Source organism: Phodopus roborovskii, unplaced genomic scaffold, assembly GCF_943737965.1.
Source record: "Phodopus roborovskii unplaced genomic scaffold, PHOROB, whole genome shotgun sequence".
Taxonomy (NCBI): Eukaryota; Metazoa; Chordata; class Mammalia; order Rodentia; family Cricetidae; genus Phodopus; species Phodopus roborovskii.
Genome location: NW_026126516.1, coordinates 2,538,037 through 2,559,847, shown reverse-complemented (window position 1 = coordinate 2,559,847; position 21,811 = coordinate 2,538,037). Strand labels below are relative to the sequence as shown.

The window sequence follows — 21,811 nt, the reverse complement described above, 5'->3', positions numbered from 1 at the left end:
TGATGAGATATGGAGAGAGAGGGCAGCCTTGTCTTGTTCCTGATTTTAGAGGAATTGCCTTAAGCTTCTCTCCATTCAGTTTGAGGTTGGCTGTTGGTTTGCTGTATATTGCTCTTATTATGTTTAGGTATGTTCCTGTTATCCCTGATCTCTCCAAGACCTTTATCATGAAAGTTTGTTGAATTTTGTTGAAGGCTTTTTCAGCATCTAGGGAGATGATCATATGGTTTTTTGTTTTCCAATTTTTATATGGTGGATCACATTGATAGATTTTCGTATGTTAAACAATCCCTGCAATCCAGGGATGAAGTTTACTTGGTCATGGTGGATGATTTCTCTGATGTATTCTTGGATTCGGTTTGCCAGTATTTTATTATTTTTGCATCGATGTTCATCAGGGATATTGGTCTGTAGTTTTCTTTCTTAGTTGTGTCTTTGTGAGGCTTGGGTACTAAGGTTATTGTGGCCTCCATAGAAAGATTTGGCAATGAACCTTCTGTTTCTCTTGTGTGGAACAATTTGAGGAGTATTGGTATTTCTTAATTTATGTTATATTGCACATAAAGAAATCAAGAAATAAAACACAAATGTCTGCAAAAATACATTCTTAACAAAAGATCACAGAAACAATTACAATCGTCATTTATTGAAATGGATTTAGCTGGTATTTATACTGTCTTCACCTACTACCTTGCTGTATTTCTTCTACCCTCAGCAAAAACCTCAGGAAGTCTTGACAATTTTATTGGAGGATTGGCCTATACCCTCATTCCTGATGGGTCTATGTCCTTTGTCATCAATATAGTAGACCAATGTTATATTTTATGAAGAGACAGATAGGTGATCAAGATTCCTTCTAAGTTATGACATGGGAGAGGAGAGTTAATATATCCTTGAGGTAGAACTGTAAATGTATACTGCTGGCCTTGACAACCAAAAACAAATTCTTTCTGGTGGTCATTATCGATAGGTTAAAAAAAAAAAAAAAAAAAAAAAAAAAAAAAGACATTTGCTTGATAAATAGATGCATACCATGTACCAGGAGATGTGTTCATCTGCTCAAGTAAGGACGCAATATCTGGTGTAGCAGCTGCAATCAGAGTCATTACTGGTGGCTTTTGATAGGTAACTGTCATTCTCCAAGAGAAATCTGTTTGCTGCACTGACCCATTAAGGGAGTAAGGGGGAGATGTAGTGAGAACCAGCACCCCTGCATCTTTCAAGTCCTTGAGGCTAACACTAACTTCTGCAACTCTTCCTGGACTGTGATTCTTGTCTTTTATTCACTATTTTCCCTGGAAGAGGCAATGCCAATGGATTCCATTTGTCCCTTACAACCATAAAAGCTCTCATTCCACAAACCAGGGAACCAATGGGGATTTCCCACAACTTCTAAGCATATCTGTTTCCAATAATACATTCTGTAGTGGGGAATAACAGCAGGATATTATGGAGACCTACTGTGTGCCAGTCTTCAGTCAAAAGTCACCTGACCACCTTAACTCCCTTCTTTAACTGGAGGGTAACAATGCTTCATGTGCTCACTGGGAACCAATGTCAGTTCTGAACCAGCATCCAATAGGTATTCCGAGGTGGTTCAAACCAGAAAATGGACCGTTCCTCATCTTGGACCTCCTGTCATTGCTCAGAACCAGGGTGATTGTGAACCTGGGGAGTGTATTGAGGACCTGAATGGGTACAAGCTACAGACTGCTGCACACAAACTTGTTGGTCCTATTCAGCCATGACATGTTCTCCAGTGCCCTGAAGACTTCTCTCATGGTGACCACCAAATCCAGTCTCTAGTTCCACATCTTTCTACCACTTAATATTCATTCCATTCCTCTCTCTTTCCCATCTCTTCAGAAATAGTTATCGTTTTGGTGGCTCTGACACTGTTGTGTATGAGTGTAGTATGTATGTATGTATATATGAATGTATAGCCCAGAGTGCTTTGCCTGCAAATATTGGTTTGGATCAATGTTGATGTTTTCTGAAGCACCATAAATACTGGACAATTGCCAAGATATTCATTTCAGATATTCTGCTGTTGCGAACAGTCAAGGGTGACGTTGCAGCTAGGCAGGGCATCCTGGGACAGGTTCTGTATAAGCTCCTGACTTCCCCACACCTCCCTGCTTTGTGTGTCTCCCACCCTGAATCTCACCATTGGGCTTATATCCTGCAGGCAGCTCTGCTGCCCAGCACTCTGCATCTTCCAGCAGAGTAAGCACCTCAGGCCTCAGCTGCAGGGGCTCCATACTGGGGGCCGACAGTCCTGGTCAGTTATGACTCATTTCTGAAGGAGCTCCAGGACATCTTCCTGTCATAGGTAACAACTAGGTAGGACTTCTGGGCTTTAAGACTGTGGGCAGCGCTGTTGCCCATGCGTCCCAGCACGGCAAGCAGCACTGGCTGCAGCTGCAGGGGCTGCATGCCAGGAGCCAGCCAGTGGGCCTCAGCCGCCCCCAATTCCAGAATACAGTTTCTAATGAAAGGACTTGAGTGGCTGGAGAGGCAAGAAATGTGGATCAGATAAAGAATACTCCACGTGAAATCCCGTAGCTGGGAAGCAGATATTTAACTCCACTTTGACACAGCCTAGACTAAACCATACATTGAGTTGAAACTTAAGCTTCATATATAATCCTCGGAAGGGGAGAGGCTGGGGGTTGAATTAATGATTGATCACTCCCATGTAGTGAAGCCTCCATGAATATCTGTAATTCCAGGCTTGGGGGGGGGGGGGAATTCAGATTGACATGCATACCACGTCCTGAGAGATAGTGTAATGCAATGCCATGGAACGGGACTTCCTGTGATTGGGACCTGTCTAGACCTTACTCTTGGGACCTCTTTAATTGGCTCTTCCCCTGCATCCTTTGTAACAGATTGACAATACTCAGGTAAATATGTATGAGAGTTTCCCTGAGGTCTGTGAAGAGTCTAACCAAGTCTTGAATTTAAGAAGGGGCTTATAGGATCCTTCAGTTTATAGCAGCCAGGTTAGACACTTAGGTCTCAACCTGCCTCCTGTGACTGGAACCTGAAATGGGAGCTAGTCTCTTTAACTTGTGAGAACTGAGGCTGACTCTATGTACCTACTGCCACAGTTGAATTAAATCACAGGATGCCCACTTGGCATCTTTAGTAACCAGAAAAATTGCTCAGTGTGGGAAAGCTGTACATTTGATGCCACAAGTGTAAGAAATGGGTGCTTAGAGAAAAACAACTATTTTCCTCCATACGCCACTAGATATTTAACAACAATTGGAAAATACACATTTAATAAATACAATAAGATAGTGAGTGTCTCAGTCATAACTATACTGATTTGTATATAGCAGAAAAAAAGATACACAGGAAGCAATGAACCATCTCTGGGAAGATGCAACAGACTTACAAAAACAGAACAGGTGAATCAAGACAGCTGCATACTATGTGATTGACTTTGTTGATTGGTTTTGAAACAGGGTCTAACAAGTGGCTCAAGTTAACCTTAAATTCAATTGCATTGTCTCAGATATCCAAGTAACTAGGATTATAGGCAGAAATATACCATCATGCGCAGGTATAAGTCACCATTTGTATGACATGAGGCCACAACAAAGGAGTAGCTTTCCTAGCAGATCACAGTAGCAAGTACAAGAGGTAGAGAAACAAACAATAAATTTTATTCTCTGAATGCATTTAGTGTGTATTTCCACTTAAAACCACCCTTATCCACTATAAAACACTGATTACCTTTAACATTCGATCAGAATGTAACTTACCATTAGAGGTGGAGTTCAAAATAAAGCCCAGCAATGCCACATCATTGGCACAGGGGCACTTTGTCACTTTGATATCTATCACATGTGGATACAATTGCTGGACCTGTGTTTCACTCAGTGTAGTTCCAAGATTCCACTGAAGAATGGGCTCTGTGCAGACAAATTTAGGCATTTATATACATCACGCCAGTACTCTTGAAACTGGAACACCACTATTTTTCTTTGAAGATTGTAGAATAACTATGTAAAGGAAATATTTGATGTCCAAGGCAGGTAGGGGATATCATGGAGACCAGAGAGATTGTCCATGGTTAAGAACACAGACTGCTTTTTCTTGAGGCCTGGGTTTGAGTCTCAGCACCCACAGAACAGCTAAGTATTGTCTGAAGCCACAGTTCCAACGGATCTGACCACCCAGGGCACCAGGCACACACCTGATGCACAGACATGTATAGTGGGAAAACACCCATAAACATAAAATCTTAAAACCCTGATATTACAAGTAGTTTTCCCACCAGCCTGGTTCCACAGCCTCATCAGCCCCAAATAACACATAGAGATGGTATATTAGATATAAAGATGTTGGCCTGTTACTAGCATCCCTTATTGGCTAGCTGTCTTAAACATTAATCCATTTCTGTTAAACTAAGTGTTTCTACGTGGTCTCATCTTACTGGAGAGAGGGTCGCACCTTTTTCTGAAGTCCTTACATCTCCACTATTGCATCTCCCAGAATCCTCCTTGTCTTCTAGTCCACCAAGCTTGCCTTCCTATTTGCCAACAGTGATTTATTCATTAACCAATAAGAGAAACATATTTGCAGAATGACTTCTCCCTTCCACCAGCCTATTTCCACCTCCGTGCCTGGGTATAATCTGATCTCACTATTCATCAGATAAAAATGGGTCTGTTTCATTGTGCAAAGGAGAAAGAATGAAATTTCCTTGAGAATATTCTGGAAAGGTCATACTGATGATGGCCATCTAGGATTAGAGACATTACTTTAACCACACATGGAAAATACATGGTCACTTGGGCTGTGCTTAGAATTACAGAGCTGGAACACAGAACAGCGATATTTGTAATTTAGGGATCTGCTTCTGCTTCAAAAGCACACATTTCTTTTTTATTCTTTTTGTAAACCCAGCAAAACAGCAGTAGATAAATAAAAAGGGAATAAACTCAGCGTATAAGTAGAGAAAAGAGTTTTTTTTTTTCCATCAGTAAACAGGAGACTAAGGTATCTAGGAAACAGAAGTTGGGAGAGGATTAACAGAAAAAGCAATCCATCTTCAGCCTATCAAAAACCACATAGCCCCTTCCTATGGAAAATCACGTAGTTTTTACAATTCCCCTGCTTTCACTTTGGCCAAGCTCTAACTCAGAAGTTCCCTCTTTTCTCCACATCTTTATCCCCTCTCTGAGCAGCATTCCATGAAATGCTAGAATAAGTGGGGCTCTCCTGGGGATCCGTGGAGCCCGAGCATCACTGGAACTGCACTCTTACTCACCAGGCTGGAGGAGGAAATGATCCTCTGTGAAAGACAAGGCTTACGGTTTTAGAACTTAGAATACCTACATTGATTCAAAACAGGTTGAAGATAAAGTCAAACTTTCATATATAAAAATGGAAATTCTCTTTTCTCCCAGGGAAAAGGAACATTAAAATGAACTTCTAAAAACTTTCTTATTTGAAAATTTTAAAAGAAAAAAAACATTTTTCCTCTTTTGGAAAAGTTAGAGACAAAATTCACAGAGAAGAACAAAGTAGTCCAGGGAAGTTGTAAGAATACTGCTGTGTGAGTTTAAAAATACTCATAGAACCTCTAACAACAGACATGTGATAATCAGTATTTAGCTGTCTGTATTCTGCAATGCAGTTCAATGTCCTCAGACCTTCAGAAAAAGCAAGGCTGTCTAGACCCAGATACCCTGGGGGGGAAACTCTACTACTTTGTGTAAGGCAAGAGAAGCAGTTCAATTTATGTCTGTTTGATTATTATTATTATTTTCCCAGAAGGGGAACAAAACAATGTCAACTATAGCAATTCAGCAGGAAGTTGCACAGTACTTCACACAAGCTCCAGGTAAGGAACTGACCTCATGGGCTCTTGTGGTTGCAGACCATTCCCATCTGACCTCAGAGAACAAGGAAGTTTGATTTGTTCTGGATTGACAGCGCCTCTGACCTTAAGAAAATCTGCTTGGGGTCAGATGCTCTGATTTAAGTCATAAGAACTAAAGATTAACTAAAAGCCTCAGATGAGCTGAGAAGTCGTTCAGGAAAGTTGACTTGATTGATAAACACTGTTGGCAAACTTCTGCTGAGATTAACTCCTGACCTTTGCTGGTAATTACCGCTTTTCAACCTCACAGGAACAGACTTCCTATGGAAACTTACATTCCCAAAGTTCCCCTTTTTGTTCTATAAAGTCCCTGATCCCTCATCTGCCACTTGCAGTCTCCACTCCTGCAGAGACACGGAGACCCTTCAATTGTTCTGATTAAAGTACAGTTCTGTTTCTGGGGGGAAAAAAAAACAGGAAAAATTCTAGAGAGAAATTAAGGTTTGACTGAGGCCAATGTAATGGAGAAAATGACCGATGGGAAGGTCACTGTTGTTCTGTGGTTAAAATGGTTCATGTGGATAATACAGAAGTGAGATGCATGGCTTGGAGTCTGTTTAGTCTGAATTAGATATGAAGCAGCACAGATAGGATTTCTAAGCATCTCTTTTGAGTTTAGTGGAGAATAAAGTCTTAACACCACACCCTCACTTTTCTCCTTGACTCCCAATTCTTTGTGTTGCCCTTCTGTAACAGGAATAGTCAAAACCCAGAGACAGATATTGGGTTTAACCTGATGGTCAGACAATCAAAGCAGCCAAGCCAGTAGCTCTTAGTGCTGGGATTAAAGCCGTGTGATCCCAAGTGCTGAGACCACCTTTTTGTGAGCTGTTTCTCTTTAGGACTGGACAAATTCCATGTAGCTCAGTGTGGCTTTGAACTAACAGAGGTCCATCTTCTGGTCTCTTGAGTCCTGGGATTAAAGGTGTGTATTACCATTTCCTGATACTGTGGCTTATGGCTAGTTTTGCTTTATGTCCTCAGGCAAGCTTTAATAAAGCATAAATAATATCTCACCACACCCTCCTATCTCTGAGTTCTCGAACTGCTCTACTTGATTGCTCCAGAAGTAGTGGAGGATCCATCCCTGGCGCCTCCCACTTCCCTCACCCCTGGCCATCAGGGATCTACCTGCTCTACTTAAAAAGACTATGGCGTGCACCACAGCCTGAGGACTACACGCAGCTCTTGTGTGTGGTGATGCAACCGCTGTTAGCCATGGCTTTCACTCCATTCCTGCCATTCTTCTCCAAGCATCTAACAGTGGGCCTTTTCTAATGCTCAAATCTGATGTCTCAGCTTCCTACTCAATGCACTCAACTGATGCCATCTTGTTATAGCTACTAAAAACCCATCACCTTCCTCACAATCCCTACCATACCTTCTAAACTCAGGGCACTAACTATGCCATCATTTTCTGGGCATCAGAAGAAGGCGCCCTCTCAGATCCTCAAGCAGGCCAATCCTATTTCTACACACACACATACACACACACACACACACACACACACACAGAGAGAGAGAGAGAGAGAGAGAGAGAGAGAGATACCTTGTTTGCTCCATAAGGCTGTGGTCCTGGCCATCTGGGATTTGGCACTGTGTGGTAGTCAAAACTATGTGAATTCCACTCTAGTTTATATGCTGATATTTACCTCGGACAAGATCCAATAGAGTCCCTTCAGAATCATAAATATTTAATCCTTCATGCATTGTGACCTTTATTATCCATTCTTCTACAGCTGCAATGTCTGAAAATAAAAGATAAACACCTTTTTACATGTCATATTGATGAAATGGAAGCTACGTGAATACTACCAACACCTTTTCTCTTTACAATCATTTTAACCACATCTGTGTGTCAAATTTCACACATTTTTGCACACTTTTTTTCTGATGACATAATAAAAAAGAAATAAGTAATGATTTTACTACCACAACAATGTATCTTAATGCCAATAAATTCTGATCCTAACTTTTCTCCTAGAGCTACAATGAGGGGATGAAAACCATACCCTTTTGTGAACACTATAATATCTATTTAAAGTATCTTTCAAAGAAACGTACAGGACCTGAAGGTAGCAATGCTGAATTTGACCAAATGTGTAAGGAAAAATTAGCATTTCTTACAAAACAAGTGTCCATAAATGAAGCAGAAAGAATACTTCTAAATACACTCTCCAAGTCAGTATTACCCTGATACAAAACCAGATAAGGGCAGACCATATAGAGAAAACTCCAAGCCAACATCCCTGATGAACTTTAAGGTAAAATATCCCACACAAATACTAAAACGCTGGGACCTGAGAGATGACTCAGTGGTTAAGAGCACTTGCTGCTCTTCTAATGGATCCAGGTTCAGTTCCCAGCAACCACATGGCCACCAGAGCCACCTGTAACTCCAGTCCCAGGGTTCAACAACCATCTTCTGGCTCCTGTGAGGTCTGTACACACATGGTGCACATGCATATACATAGACAGAACACTCCCACATACAATAAAAATAAGTAAATCTTTAAAAATACTAGAAGGCATAAGAAACGTGCACAGTAAGATCATTCTCATGAGATTCTCTCCAGAGATTTAAGGACAGTTGAATAACAAGAAAGCAAACAACCATGTTTAAATGGGCAGTTCACAAAAGAAGACATGAACATGGCCAGCTGGTTTATAACACATCACTAATCACCTTGGGAATGGGACTCAAACCTTGGCACAATATCTACAATGCCTAGTAGATTGTCTACAATACAAAAAGACAAAAGATAATGAGTGCTGGTAAGGACATTGGGGACTAGCAACCCTTCATCACTGCTGTATGGATGTAAATCAATACCACCATCAGGCAAAATAGTATGAAGAAGTCTCAAATTGTTCAAGATAACCCAGCAATCCTACCACTGCGTATGTAATCAAAAGAGGGGAAATCAATGTGTCAAGGAAATGCCTGCCTGCCTCCATCTTACTTTTGTAGTACTATTCACAATAATCAGAACAGGCACTCACTCAAAATACCCATTCTCTTTGGGATGAATGCTGGAAATGTAGCATATATACACACTCAAATGAAGACTGTGAAATCTTGTTATTTGAGGCAACAGGGATGAATCTGGAGAACATTATATGAGGTGAAATAACCCAGGCATAGAATGGCAAATACCAGCATTGTCTCACTCACACGCAGAATGTAAAGGAGTTGCCTTTATAGAACAGGAGTGAATGTGGTTCCCAGAGTCTTGTGGGTTAGGTGCAAGGGAGAGATGGGAGGATGTTAGTCAGAAGACATGGCTATACTGAGATGGGGCAATGGAGAGGGCTAGAATAGGAAGACAAGCAGACAGAGAAATAAAGAGAGATCGCTGGGGTCAGGTACATGGGAGAGGTGATAATGTGACAAGACTCGGTGATGACTAAAAATGGGCATACAGTTTCTTCCCTTGGTGATAAAATGATCTACATTTGAACTGGACGATTATTGTACAATCATGCAGTAAGGCTGTTTTAAAGAGAAAACAATGCCAGCATGTTTGGTCCATGTATTTAACCCCAGCACTCTGGAGGCAGAGGCAGGAAGATCTGTCTTTGAAGCCAAATTCCAGTCCAGTGAGAGCTACATAGGTAGATCCAGTTTCAATAAAATAAAATGTTAAGGACTAATGTTCTATTAAGGATGAAATTACTGAAACATATTGTATAATAGCAGAGGCAATTAGTTAAAGTGCATAGTTAAATGCTGAAAAATATGTAAGGGATACATAATGTATCAATAGTGGAGGTAAGGTAGAATCACAAAGGTAAATATCATAATATGAAGACAGAAAAAGAGGAAATAGGAAACCTGGAGGTAACCAACAAGTAAAACTTTGTTCCATTTGCAAGGTGGCAGATTTCATTCAACCAAATGCACAAGTATGTTAAGTGTAAAGGGTCCAGAATATCAAATGAAAATCTCAAAACATTAAACACAATTAGCTGAGAAATCCTTAAAAATGTTCGAAGTACTGATATCATGGGATGCAAATTAAATATACTTTCAGATGTCATCTTACTGTCAGATTGGCTTAGCCATGGATACACAATAGAAGAATTAAGAATTAATTGTCAAACGTGTGTAATTATTTCACTTTAGACTAATGAAAGTACAAGTTAAAGGGCCTGTATTTTAAGATGAACTTTTGGCAAAAATAAATAAATAAATAAGTAAATAAATAAATAAATAAATCACAAAACATTAAAAAAAAAAAAAACCCACTAGTTCATGCTTGCAAGTGCTACATAATATGGCCTTATGAAGACAAGCTTGGACATCAATCTGTGACTCCCACCTTGCTTGAATCAGGATGTATTTTTTTGATATTTTGTAGGGCAGGGATGTTTCTGGGGATTCTCATGGCTCTCCATAGGAAAACTGGATTACACATGCACACTACAAAGTGGAGCTTTACATGGCTCCTGGAAATCTGGTGATGCAGCTGCACTTGAGCTTTTCCTGCTCCTATGAGCATGCTCCTTACAACATGCTTAGTAAGCCCCTGAAAAGCCACATTGGTTCCCCAAAGTAAAGACTGGTACAATAGTTCCCTTGATCTGCTGGCTGGTTCCGTCTCTGGAGTGAGCAGACTTTTGTTGCGTCTTCTCAGGAAAGGTCTGTCACACAACACATGAAATAAGGTGTAATTTATTACGTGAAGTCAATGCTTTTATTTGATAAATTTGGCAATACAGACCATTGACTACAGGAATTGCTTCAAATCCCCCTTACCTGTGTTTACTGTGATCTCTTCTCTAGGAATATCGATTAGCCAGGAATCTCGACTGTTGATCTTGAAGAAAAAAACCAGCATACATTGTTTTACAACACTTAAAGCAACACTTACTTTGACATATTCTGCCCAACTTTTTAAAAATAAAATTAGTCAAAAATATCCAAATATACACACATATGTACACTTGTAGATAAAGGGTTTTCAAAAGCAAATTTCACTGTAAAGGATTTCTCCCATATTACACTCACATAGGAGGGGAATCACACACACACACACACACACACTCAAGGATAATATGCATCATTGTTATAGCAAGCTGACACTAATGCTAGTAAGATTATACACACACACTCTCTCTCTCTCTCTCAAGGATAATATGCATCATTGTTTGTAATAGCAAGTTGACACCAATGCTAGTAAGATTACATACATACATACAGACACACACACACACACACACATATGTTGGAACAGCCCAGGAGGCCCACAAAGCTGAAGCATTAGTGACTTGATAAGCTAGGGTCAAGGTATTGGGCTAGCAGAGCATTTGGAAATGTAAGCGGGGAACCCCAGGAACAGAAGAGCAGTAGGAATTGGAAGCTCTAAAGTTTACATTGACAACATGTCTAAATCGTGCTGTTACACCAGCGAAGAGAACATTCCCAGGACAGTTTTAAAAAGAAAAGTTGTGGAAGCAAAAGCCTAGCAGAATATTAACCTTCAGAACTACAGGTAAGACAGTTTTAGTTTTGTTTTTCTTTTCTTTTTTTTTTTCAAGAGAACATGACTTTATTGATCTTTAATGTGCCAAAGCACACTTGCCAACTGAACATTAGGATTAAAAAGTTGAACGTGGGGGTTTGGGAGGTGGTTCATTCAAACTGGACCCGAGTTCATTCCCAGCCCTCACACTCAGGAGATCAGATTCTGGATTCTGCATGCTCATGGCTCATGCTGCAGACATCATAAACTAATAACTCAAATGTGTAACTCTGGCTGACACCTACCAGCACCAGGTCTCAGGTGTATCTAAAGAGAGAGAGAGAGAGAGAGAGAGAGAGAGAGAGAGAGAGAGAGAGAGGCCTGGAGTTCTCATTGTAGCTGGAACTGGCATTAACTCTCCCCCACCTAATGGTTGGACAGTGAGTGAACACTCAGGTCTAGAGAAGGAGCTGAAGACTTTTCAGGGGCAGGGATCCTTGAGTAGTGCTCCCAGGGACACTGAAATGGTGAAGCATTTTCTACTCCATTCAGAAGAGCGGGCCACATTTGAGTGAGCAATTCCTGGTGCACGGAAGTCCCAGGATGCCTTCTCCACACAGCTACACACAAAAGGGAGCACTTTCCACTTTTCAAGGCCTAGAGAGGGCCTCCATTTTGAGTATGGCTATCTGGGACCTCACAGGATGGACGGGCCTGCAGCATTTAGAGTCCCAAGACTGTTAAATGGGCCTGGGGAAGATAGCTCAGAGGGTGAAGGGAACGTGATGTGTCAAACTCAACCCTCCCCACATCCCTACACACTTCACTGTCATTAACCTCCCTGTGCACAGAAAGTCTCTAAGATAAGCCCTAGCCACTGGACAGGTGTGAAGGGGACCACAGACAACACCCAAATGTGGCAGCACTTCCCGCTTTAGATATGAGAACACTCCTGACACTTGAATGCCACCACACGGGCAGCAACAACCACGTTCCCCAGCTACAGTACTCTCTCAAACGCCAGTTTTCTTCTTCTTCTTTTTTTTTAACCAAGGAAATGATCTGCTTTTTAGACAAACAGTAAAAAGAGCATTTCTAACAAGACTGAACCAGGATCCAGAGCTGCCACAACATGTCACCTACAGAGTCCACCTTTCAATCAAAATGATGATAATAAAGAGTAAAAAGCCAATGTAACTGATCCTAGGGGGCAAAGGTATACACAAGCTCAGTGTGGTTAACAGACAAAGGATTAAATGTTATTTTTACAAATCTGTGCGTAGACTGAAGGAAACTGTCCCTAAAAGTGAATGCATAGATAATTCCAAACACACTAGAAAAGATACATAAACCAAAAAAAAAAATGCAACCAATAAAGCTTAAGTATAACAAATCAAGTAAAATACATAAGAAATGGGTTCAATAGGAGACTGAATAAGGTAGACAAGAAAAAATGAACTCAGAGATATAAAACTGAGCTAATAATAAAAGGAAAAGAAGCAATAGAATGGCTGGAGATGGTGATAATGATAAATTATCTCAAATTGTTGGAAAACAGGACTTCCATATTTTTACCATAAAGCATCTCAAATAAAAGAAACAACCTCAAAAAAAAGATACATATTTGAGAAGAAAGTGTATTTAACCTAATGCAAATATTACACAATACGTACATATATTGAAATACCATCTGATAACCCACTAAAACATGCAACTGTTATGTTTTCCTGTATCAGTTAAATTTAGGAAAGACTGAAAGTGACTAAAAACTTAATTGTTTTAGAAACTTGCCAGACAATATCTTGCCTTCCAAGATTTTTACAGTAAGAACCCGGAGAAGAAATCAAAGAAACAAAAGGGCAAAAACAAGAAGTAATTATTGAGGGCTGTCAAAATATTCAGCTCTGATACCCAATCAGGAAAGTATAAAGAGAAAAAATTAAACACATGCAGAAAAGAATGACACATTACATACAGCACGATAGTGCTAAGTGGCTTTAGAATAGCATGTTCCAAATTCTGAGAGAGAGAGAGAGAGAGAGAGAGAGAGAGAGAGAGAGAGAGAGAGAGGGATTATCTTGCAATACTATCTTTCAAATTTTAGGTGACTAATAAAAATATGTCACAATTCATAGTATGTCTAGCAACATAGTAAAAGGAAAGAAAAGTAAACAAAATATGGGAGTGGATTTTAAAGAACAAATATAAAAGGTATACTCCTGATGACACTGCTTCAAGGGGCCAAAGGCCAGAAACTTCATCTTCACAGGGATGGCCTTCAATCTCCAGATTCTTCCTTTGAATACATCCCACCTCTGCCCAAACCACCCCGTGTTAGAGACAAGTTTCTGGATCAGAGCATGGACATTGAGGATGTGGAGTATCACTCAGAGAATTCTGCAAATGAGTCTGAAGATAGTGATGCAGATGATGAGGAGTGGAAACCAAGGAAACTGGCTAAAGTGCCCAGGAAGACCATCCAAGGGTGTTCCTGCAGGGGCTGGTGTAAGGACAAACACTGTGGGTGCAGGAAACAAGGGGTGGACTGCACTGTGGCCTGTGGCTGTGACCGCACAAAGTGCCGGAATCGCCAGCAAGAACAAGGTAGCTTGGGTACTGTTGAGTGGAACCAGGATTCTGAAGGCTCCTTAAAACTGGAGGATCCTACAGAGGTGACCCCAGGACAGAACTTCTTCAAGCCTGTCTGTGCCACTCCCAATACCAAGATCCTGAAAGAGATGAGTGATATGGATCAGGTTCTGTTAAGGAAGACTGCTCTTGAAGTTTCCTCAGAGCTCCCAGACATTAAACACAGAGCAACAGAATCCCAGGAAATCAAGGCCACAGGGAAGAAGAAGAAATGAGCTCTGGCCAGCAAAGGCACATAATAATCAAAACACATAACATACAGAATAAAGAAAGAATATTAATAGCAGCAAAGGAAAAAGGCCAGATAACATATAAAGGCAGACCTATCAAAATTACACCTGACTTCTCCATGAAAACTCTGAAGGACAGAAGGTCCTAGATAGATGTTCTACAAATACTAAGAGTCCACGGATACCAGCCCAAAGCTCTCAATCACTATAGATGGGGAACAAAGATATTCAATGACAAAGCCAGATTTTCCCAATACATATCAACAAATTGTGTCCTACAGAAAGTTCTGGAAGGAAAACTCTAACCCAAGGAAGTCAACAACACTCAAAAAGACATAGGCAGTAGATAATCCCACTTTACTAGAATCCAAAACAAAAAGCAGGGAAAAAACGCTCACAATACCACTTCCTGCAACAAATCTAAAACAAGCATCAACAGTCAATGATCCTTACTCACCCTCAACATTAATGGTCTTAACTCTCCTAAAAAGACACAGGCTAACAGAACAGATATGAAGACAGAATGCATCCTTCTGCTGCATAACAGAAACACATCTAAGCTTCAAAGACAGACCTACTTCAGGGTAAAGTGTTGGGAAAAGATCTTCCAATAAAATGGACCCAAGAAGCAAGCAGGTGTGGCTATCCTAATATATAACAAGTTAGAATTCAAACCAAAATTAATCAAAAGAGATGAAGAAGATCATTTCATATTCATTACAGGGGAAATCCATCAGCACAAAGTCTCAATTCTGAACATCTATGCCCCAAATGCAGTCATTTAAAAAATGCTACTAAACCTCAAAACTCACATAAAACCTCACACACTCATAGTGGGAGACTTCAACACCCCACTCTCACCACTAGACAAGACCACCAGTCAGAAACTTAACAAAGAAACAAAAGAACTAACAGAAGTTATGTCTCAATTGGCTTTAACAGTCATCTATAGAACATTCCATCCAAACACCGAAGAATATACCTTCTTTTCTGCTCCACATAGAACCTTCTCTAAAATTGACCACATACTAGGTGACATAACAAATCTCAACAGATACAAAAAATAAAAAAAAAAAAAGGAATAGTCCCCTGTATCTTATCAGAGCACCATGCTTTAAAGTTGGAATTCAACAACAACACAAATCACAGAAATCCTACAAACTCATGGAAGCAGAACAATGCACAATTGCACCATATGTGGGTCAAAGAAGAAATAAAGAAAGAAATTAAGGACTTCCTGGAATTCAAAGAGAATGAGGACACAACATACCCAAACTTATGGAACACTTTAAAAGCAGTGCTACAAGGTAGTTCATTGCACTAAGTGCCCATATGAAGAAAATGGAGGATATTCACATTAGAGAATTAACAGCACAACTGAAAGCATTAGAACAAAAAGAAACAAAATTACCATGGACAAGTAGACACCAGGAAATAATCAATCTGAGGGCTAAAATCAATAAAGTAGAAACAAGGAAAACAATAAAAAAAAATCAATGCAACAAAGGGTTGGTTTTTTGGGAAAATCAACAAGATAGACAAACTTAATCCAAACTAATGAAAAAGCAGAGAGAGAGAACATGCAACTTAACAAAATCAGAAACAAAAGGGGGGACATAACAACGGACATTGAAGAAATTCAGACAATTTTCAGGTCATACTTTGAAAACCTGTACTCCACAAAACTTGAAAATTCAAAGGAAATAGACAAATTTCTGGATAACTATTACCAAAATTAAATTAAGAACAGATAAGCAACTTAAATAGAACTATAACACCTAAAGAAGTAGAAGCAGTCATCAAAAGGCTCCTAAGCAAAAAAAAAAAGCCTAGGGCCAGATGGCTTCAGTGCAGAATTCTACCAGAAATTCAAAGAAGAGCTAATACCAATACTCTTCAAATTATTCCACACAATAGAAGCAGAAGTTTCATTACCAAACTCTTTTTACAAGGCCAAATTACCTTGGGACCTAAGCCACACAAAAACACGATTAAGAAAGAGAACTACAGACTAATATCCCTCATGAACATTGATGCAAAAATATTCAATAAAATACTGGCAAATCGAATCCAAGAACACGTTAGAAAAATCATCCACCATGATCAAGTAGGCTATGACCAAATAGGCTTCATCCCTGGGTTGCAAGGACGGTTCAACATACGAAAATCTATCAATGTGATCCACCATATAAACAAACTGAAAAAAGAAAAACCACATGATCATCTCACTAGATGCTGAAAACAGCCTTTGACAAAATTCAACACCTTTTCATGATAAAGGTCTTGGAAAGATCAGGGATAACAGGAACATACCTAAACATAATAAGAGCAATATACAGCAAACCAACAGCCAACATCAAACTGAATGGAGAAAAGCTTAAGGAAATTTTTCTAAAATCAAGAACAAGACAAGGCTGCCCTCTCTCTCCATATCTCATCAATATTGTACTTGAAGTTCTAGCTACAGCAATAAGACAACAAAAGGAGATCAAGAGGATACAAATTGAAAAGGAAGAAGTCAAACTGTCACTATTTGCAGATGATATGATAGTTTACATAAGCGACCCAAAATACTCTACCAGGGAACTCCTAAAGTTGACAAACACCCTCATCAAACTAGCAGGATAAAAGACAAGATAAACTCAAAAAAAAAAAAAAAAAAAAAAAACACACACACACACACACACACACACACACACACACACACACACACACAATAGCCCTACTATATACAGACAGTAAAGGGGCTGAGAAAGAAATCAGAGAAACATCACCCTTTACAATAGACACAAACAACATAAAGTATCTTGGATAACACCAAAATAGTGAAAGACCTATATAGCAAGAACTTTGTGTCTTTAAAGAAAGAAGTTAAAGAAGATACCATAAAATGGTAAGATCTCTCATTCACTTGGATAAGTAGGATAAATATAGTAAAAATGGCAATCGTGCCAAAAGCAATCTACATATTCAAAGCAATCCACATCAAAATTCCAGCATTTTTTTTCACTGACCTTGAGAGGATAATAATCAACTTTATCTGGAAAAACAAAAGACCCAGGATAGCCAAAATAACCCTGTACAATAAAGGAACTTCAAGAGGCATCACCATCCCCTACTTCAAGTTCTACTATAGATCTATAGTTCTGAAAATAGGTTGGTATTGGCCCCAAAATAGACAGGTAGAACAATGGAATCGAATTGAAAATCCTGACATTAACCCACACACCTACAAACACCTGTTTTTTGACAAAACAGCTAAAATTATACAATGGAAGGAAGAAAGCATCTTCAACAAATGGTGCTGGCACAATTGGATGATGGTGTGTAGAAGACTGCAAATAGACCCTTGTCTATCGCCATACACAAAACTTAACTCAAAATGGATCAAAGACCTCAACATAAATCCAGCCATACTGACCCTTTTAGGAGAGAAAGTGGGTGGTACCCTTGAACAAATTGGTACAGGATACTGCTTCCTGAACATAACTCCAGTAGCACAGGTACTGAGATCAACAAATAAATAGGACCTCTTCAAACTGAGAAGCTTCTGTAAGGCTACGGACACAGTTGACAAGATCAAATGGCTGCCCACAGACTGGGAAAAGATCTTCACCAACCCTACATATGACATAGGGCTGATCTCCAAAATATACAAAGAACTCAAGAAACTAGTCAACAAAACACCAAATAATCCTATTAAAAAATGGGGTAAAGAACTGAAGAAAGAATTCTCAATAGAGGAAATCAAAAAGGTTGAAAGGCACTTAAGAACGTGCTCAACATCCTTAGCTATCAGGGAAATGCAAATCAAAACAACTCTGAGATACCATCTTACTCCTGCCAGAATGGCTAAAATTAGAAACATCAATGATGACTCATGCTGGAAATGATGTGGAGAAAGGGGAACACTACTCCACTGCTGGTGGAAGTGCAAACTTGTACAGCCATTTTGAAGATCAATATGGCAGTTTCTCAGAAAAATGGAAATCAGTCTACCACAGGACCCGACAATCCCTCTCCTAAGCATAAACCCAAATGATCCACATCCATGCAACAAAGACATCTGTTCAACTATGTTCATAGCAGCATTATTTGTAATAGCAAGAACCTGGAAGCAACCTAGATGTCCCTCAACTTAAGAATGGATAAAAAAGATGTGACACATTTATACAATGGAATAGTACTCTGTGGGAAAAACAAAACAAAACAAAACAATGGAATCTTGAAATTTGCAGACAAATAGATGGAACTTGAAGAAACCATCCTGAATGAGGTAACCCAGTCACAAAAAGAGGAACATGGTATGTACTCACTCATATATGGATCTTAGATATATAGAGCATAGGATCACCTGCCTATAATTCACACTGCCAGAGAAACTAGGATACAAGGAGGAATCTAAGAGAGTCATACAAGGTCCCTCATGGAAGGGGAAAGGAACAAGATCTACTGAGCATATTGGGAGTTGGGGACAGTGAGTGGGGAGGGAGCTTGGAGAAAGAGAAGGGGAGGAGATGAAACCATGTGGGACTAGGAAGATTGAGTCAGGGGACGAATAGACAAGAGAGAGAAAGAGAGATGGGGGGAGGGAGAAAGAAGGGGGAAGGAGAGAGAGAGACCATAAAAGAGGTAGCCATTATAGGTTTGAAGAGAAAACTGGTTCTATGTCAGAGACCTACAAGACTGACCCCAGCTAACAATTTGAGCAACACTGGAAATGCTACCATAAATGCCCTTCCTGATAATGAGATTGATGACTAACTTATCTACAATCATAGAGCCCTCATCTAGTAGCTGATGGAAACAGAAGCAGACACCCATAGCTAAACACTGAGCCAAACTGGAATCCAGATGCAGAGAGGGAGGAATGATAAGAAAATGGGGACAAGACCAGGCTACAGAAACACACAGAGACAGCTGATCTGAACAAAGAGGAGCTAATGGGGCCCCAGACTGATAGCTGGGAAACCAGCTTTGGACCGACTCAGACCCCCTGAACATGGGTCTTAGAAGGTCTGGGCAGTCTAAGGGACCTCTGACAGTGGAACCAGGGTGTATCCCTGGTGCATAAAAGGACTTTGGGAGCACATTCCCCATGGAGGGATACTCCCTTAGCCTAGAGACAGGAGGGAGGGCCCAGACCCTATTCCAAATGACTTGACAGAATTTGTTGACCCCTCCTGGAAGGCATCACCCTCCTTGTGAAATGTGGGTGGGGTTGAATGGGAGGGTGGGGGGATGGGGATGGAGCGGAAACTGTGATCTATATGTAAAATAAGAAAAATAAATAAACAAGTAAGTAAATAAGTAAATAAATAAATAAGAAAGTCTATGGAGAGGGAGGGAGAGCATGGGCACCACAGTGGCTGCTTAGAATGGGAGAATCTGGAAGGAGACTCGGGAGTGACTGTTAATGACTTCATGGTGTCCTTCAAGATGACAAAATGTCCTGGAACTGTAGTGACCCTGCACAGCTCTGACTTCACTAAAAACCAGTGATCTTTATACTTTCAGTGGGTGAGTTGAATGGAATGTGGATTTCTCTTGATAAATGTGTTTATGATTAAGGTCCAGTTTTAAAGAAGATGGGGATCAATTCCAGTCCACTGCCACTGACAAGTGCTGGAAGAAATTGAAGCCAAAAGAAATGATGTCAGATCTACAGAAGCAACAGAAATAATTAAGTGCTTAAAATGCAGTTTTACGTGATTAAGTTTTTAAAGGGGGTGCAGAGAAATGTTTTTGTTGTATTCCAGCCTGGCATTGAATGTACAGCAATCCTCATTCATCCACCTCCCAAGTGCTACAATTTTGGGCATGTGGTCTTATGCCTAGCTAATGTATCTTACCATCATCATCATTTTCATAATCTTCACCGCCAACCTTATCATTACTTTCTTTTTTAATGTGTTCTGAGTACTTCAAAACTATATGACTTCTAAATTAACTACTTACCCTGTGTTTGTAGGCAGATTTTTCTGTCCCACCTGCCAGCTCCCAACTAACCACTGGGAGACTTGTTATTAATTAAGAATTTTGGCCTACAGCTTAGGGTTGTTTCCACCTAGTTTTTATAACTAAAATGTACTCGTATCTTTTGATCTATGTTCTTTTATGTGGCTTGGTTGCCTTTTCTTTGTAAAGAACATGCTGCTTGCTCTGCGTCTCCTTGCAACTCCACCCTTTTCCCCAGCATCCTCTCTCCTCCCAAAATTCTACCTAGCTCTTGGCTGTTTAGTTTTTATTAAACCAATCACAGTGACATTATTCCACAATATGTATTATTGGAGTTCAAACATTTGTAGAGAAATAACATTACTGAATTCCAACTTGTAGAAAGACATCCAGTAACAGAGTATGCTTCCTCTCACTAATGTACCATGGTACAAAACAAAGCATAATTACCAGCGACAAATTAAAGTGGAAATCACCGTGGTAGGTGCTGTTCATGATTATCAGCTTGGGAGCATGGCCTCCTGATGTAAATACACTCAAAATTTCCTTGGAAGTATCTGCTTTTTGACTTCTGAAGAAACAGTAGACTTTCTTTAGGGAAGAAAGAAATACAACAAGTAATGAGAATTTGATATGAAGGAGCGTATTACACTAATTTATTAATGAGTATTATTTTGTGAAAATAATTGTTAATAAAAATTTCTCTCTTTAATGATGACCATCACCAGTGAGGAAAACCATTTTTTACAAGAATGTCCTCAGAACTCAGTAACCTATTTAGTGTCCTAAGGTTTTCCGATTCATCCTCATAAGACTGTTTTAGTCATAAAAATGGCAAATTTATATTTTTACATAATCATAAAATGAAAACCAATTACTCTTACATGTAGAAAATGTGATTTTACTAAAATGGTTGCTTTGTGACTAAATTAAAAGGGATTTAAATTTATTGTCAAGTTTTAAAAGAGATGTAGGAAGCACGTGTGCACAAGCTAGTTCGCGCACGCGCACACACACACACACACACACACACACACACACACACACACATCAGGCATAAGAAACCACAGGCCTGAGATCTACCAACAGGATTGAGCAGGGAGAGATGGACATAGACAGACAGACTAACTTTGGGCCAGCCCAGTGCCTGCTGTGGGATACGACTGAGAGAGAGAGAGGCTGAATGGCTCCTGTGCTGTGGTGAGAGATCTGAAGAGATGAAGATGTTGAGGAACAGGCTACTGTGGGAGGCCTGCTTGTCCCCTGGGCTGTGGTGATGTTGGGTCCGGGGCTGGGACTAAGGGCTATGTCTGGATTCATGGCCCTGGGCAGCCACAGTCTGGGTTGATATCCTTGACTCCTGCTATCATCAAAGGCTCTGGGGATCCCAAGGTCTGGGACACCCCCCATGCGGTTACATTGGTGTCCATGGGCTATGCCACATCATGGGCCATCCCGATCTGTGTGGTGTGAACTACCACCCGAAGCCATGGAGACAAGCTAGGGCCATGTTGGGTCTGTGTTGATATTTATGGCACCTGTTACCATCGAAGATCATGTGGGTGCCCAGGGTCTGAATCCCCACATGGGGCTGTTTATTGTTTTGTTTT

At 40.1% G+C, this 21,811-nt stretch overlaps 1 protein-coding gene across 1 annotated transcript in view; it reads right to left on the bottom strand.

Annotated features, from left to right (window-relative positions):
• Nucleotides 1-21,811, bottom strand: part of LOC127231074 (cation channel sperm-associated auxiliary subunit beta-like) — a 130,932-nt gene that overhangs the window by 88,935 nt on the left and 20,186 nt on the right. Inside the window, exons 3-6 of the mRNA XM_051196479.1 lie at nt 20,652-20,792; nt 10,659-10,719; nt 7,552-7,647; nt 3,774-3,923 (exon numbers count right to left, since the gene is read on the bottom strand). Of these exons, the coding sequence (XP_051052436.1) occupies nt 3,774-3,923; nt 7,552-7,647; nt 10,659-10,719; nt 20,652-20,792 (448 nt within the window). The remainder of the gene's footprint in view (nt 1-3,773; nt 3,924-7,551; nt 7,648-10,658; nt 10,720-20,651; nt 20,793-21,811) is intronic.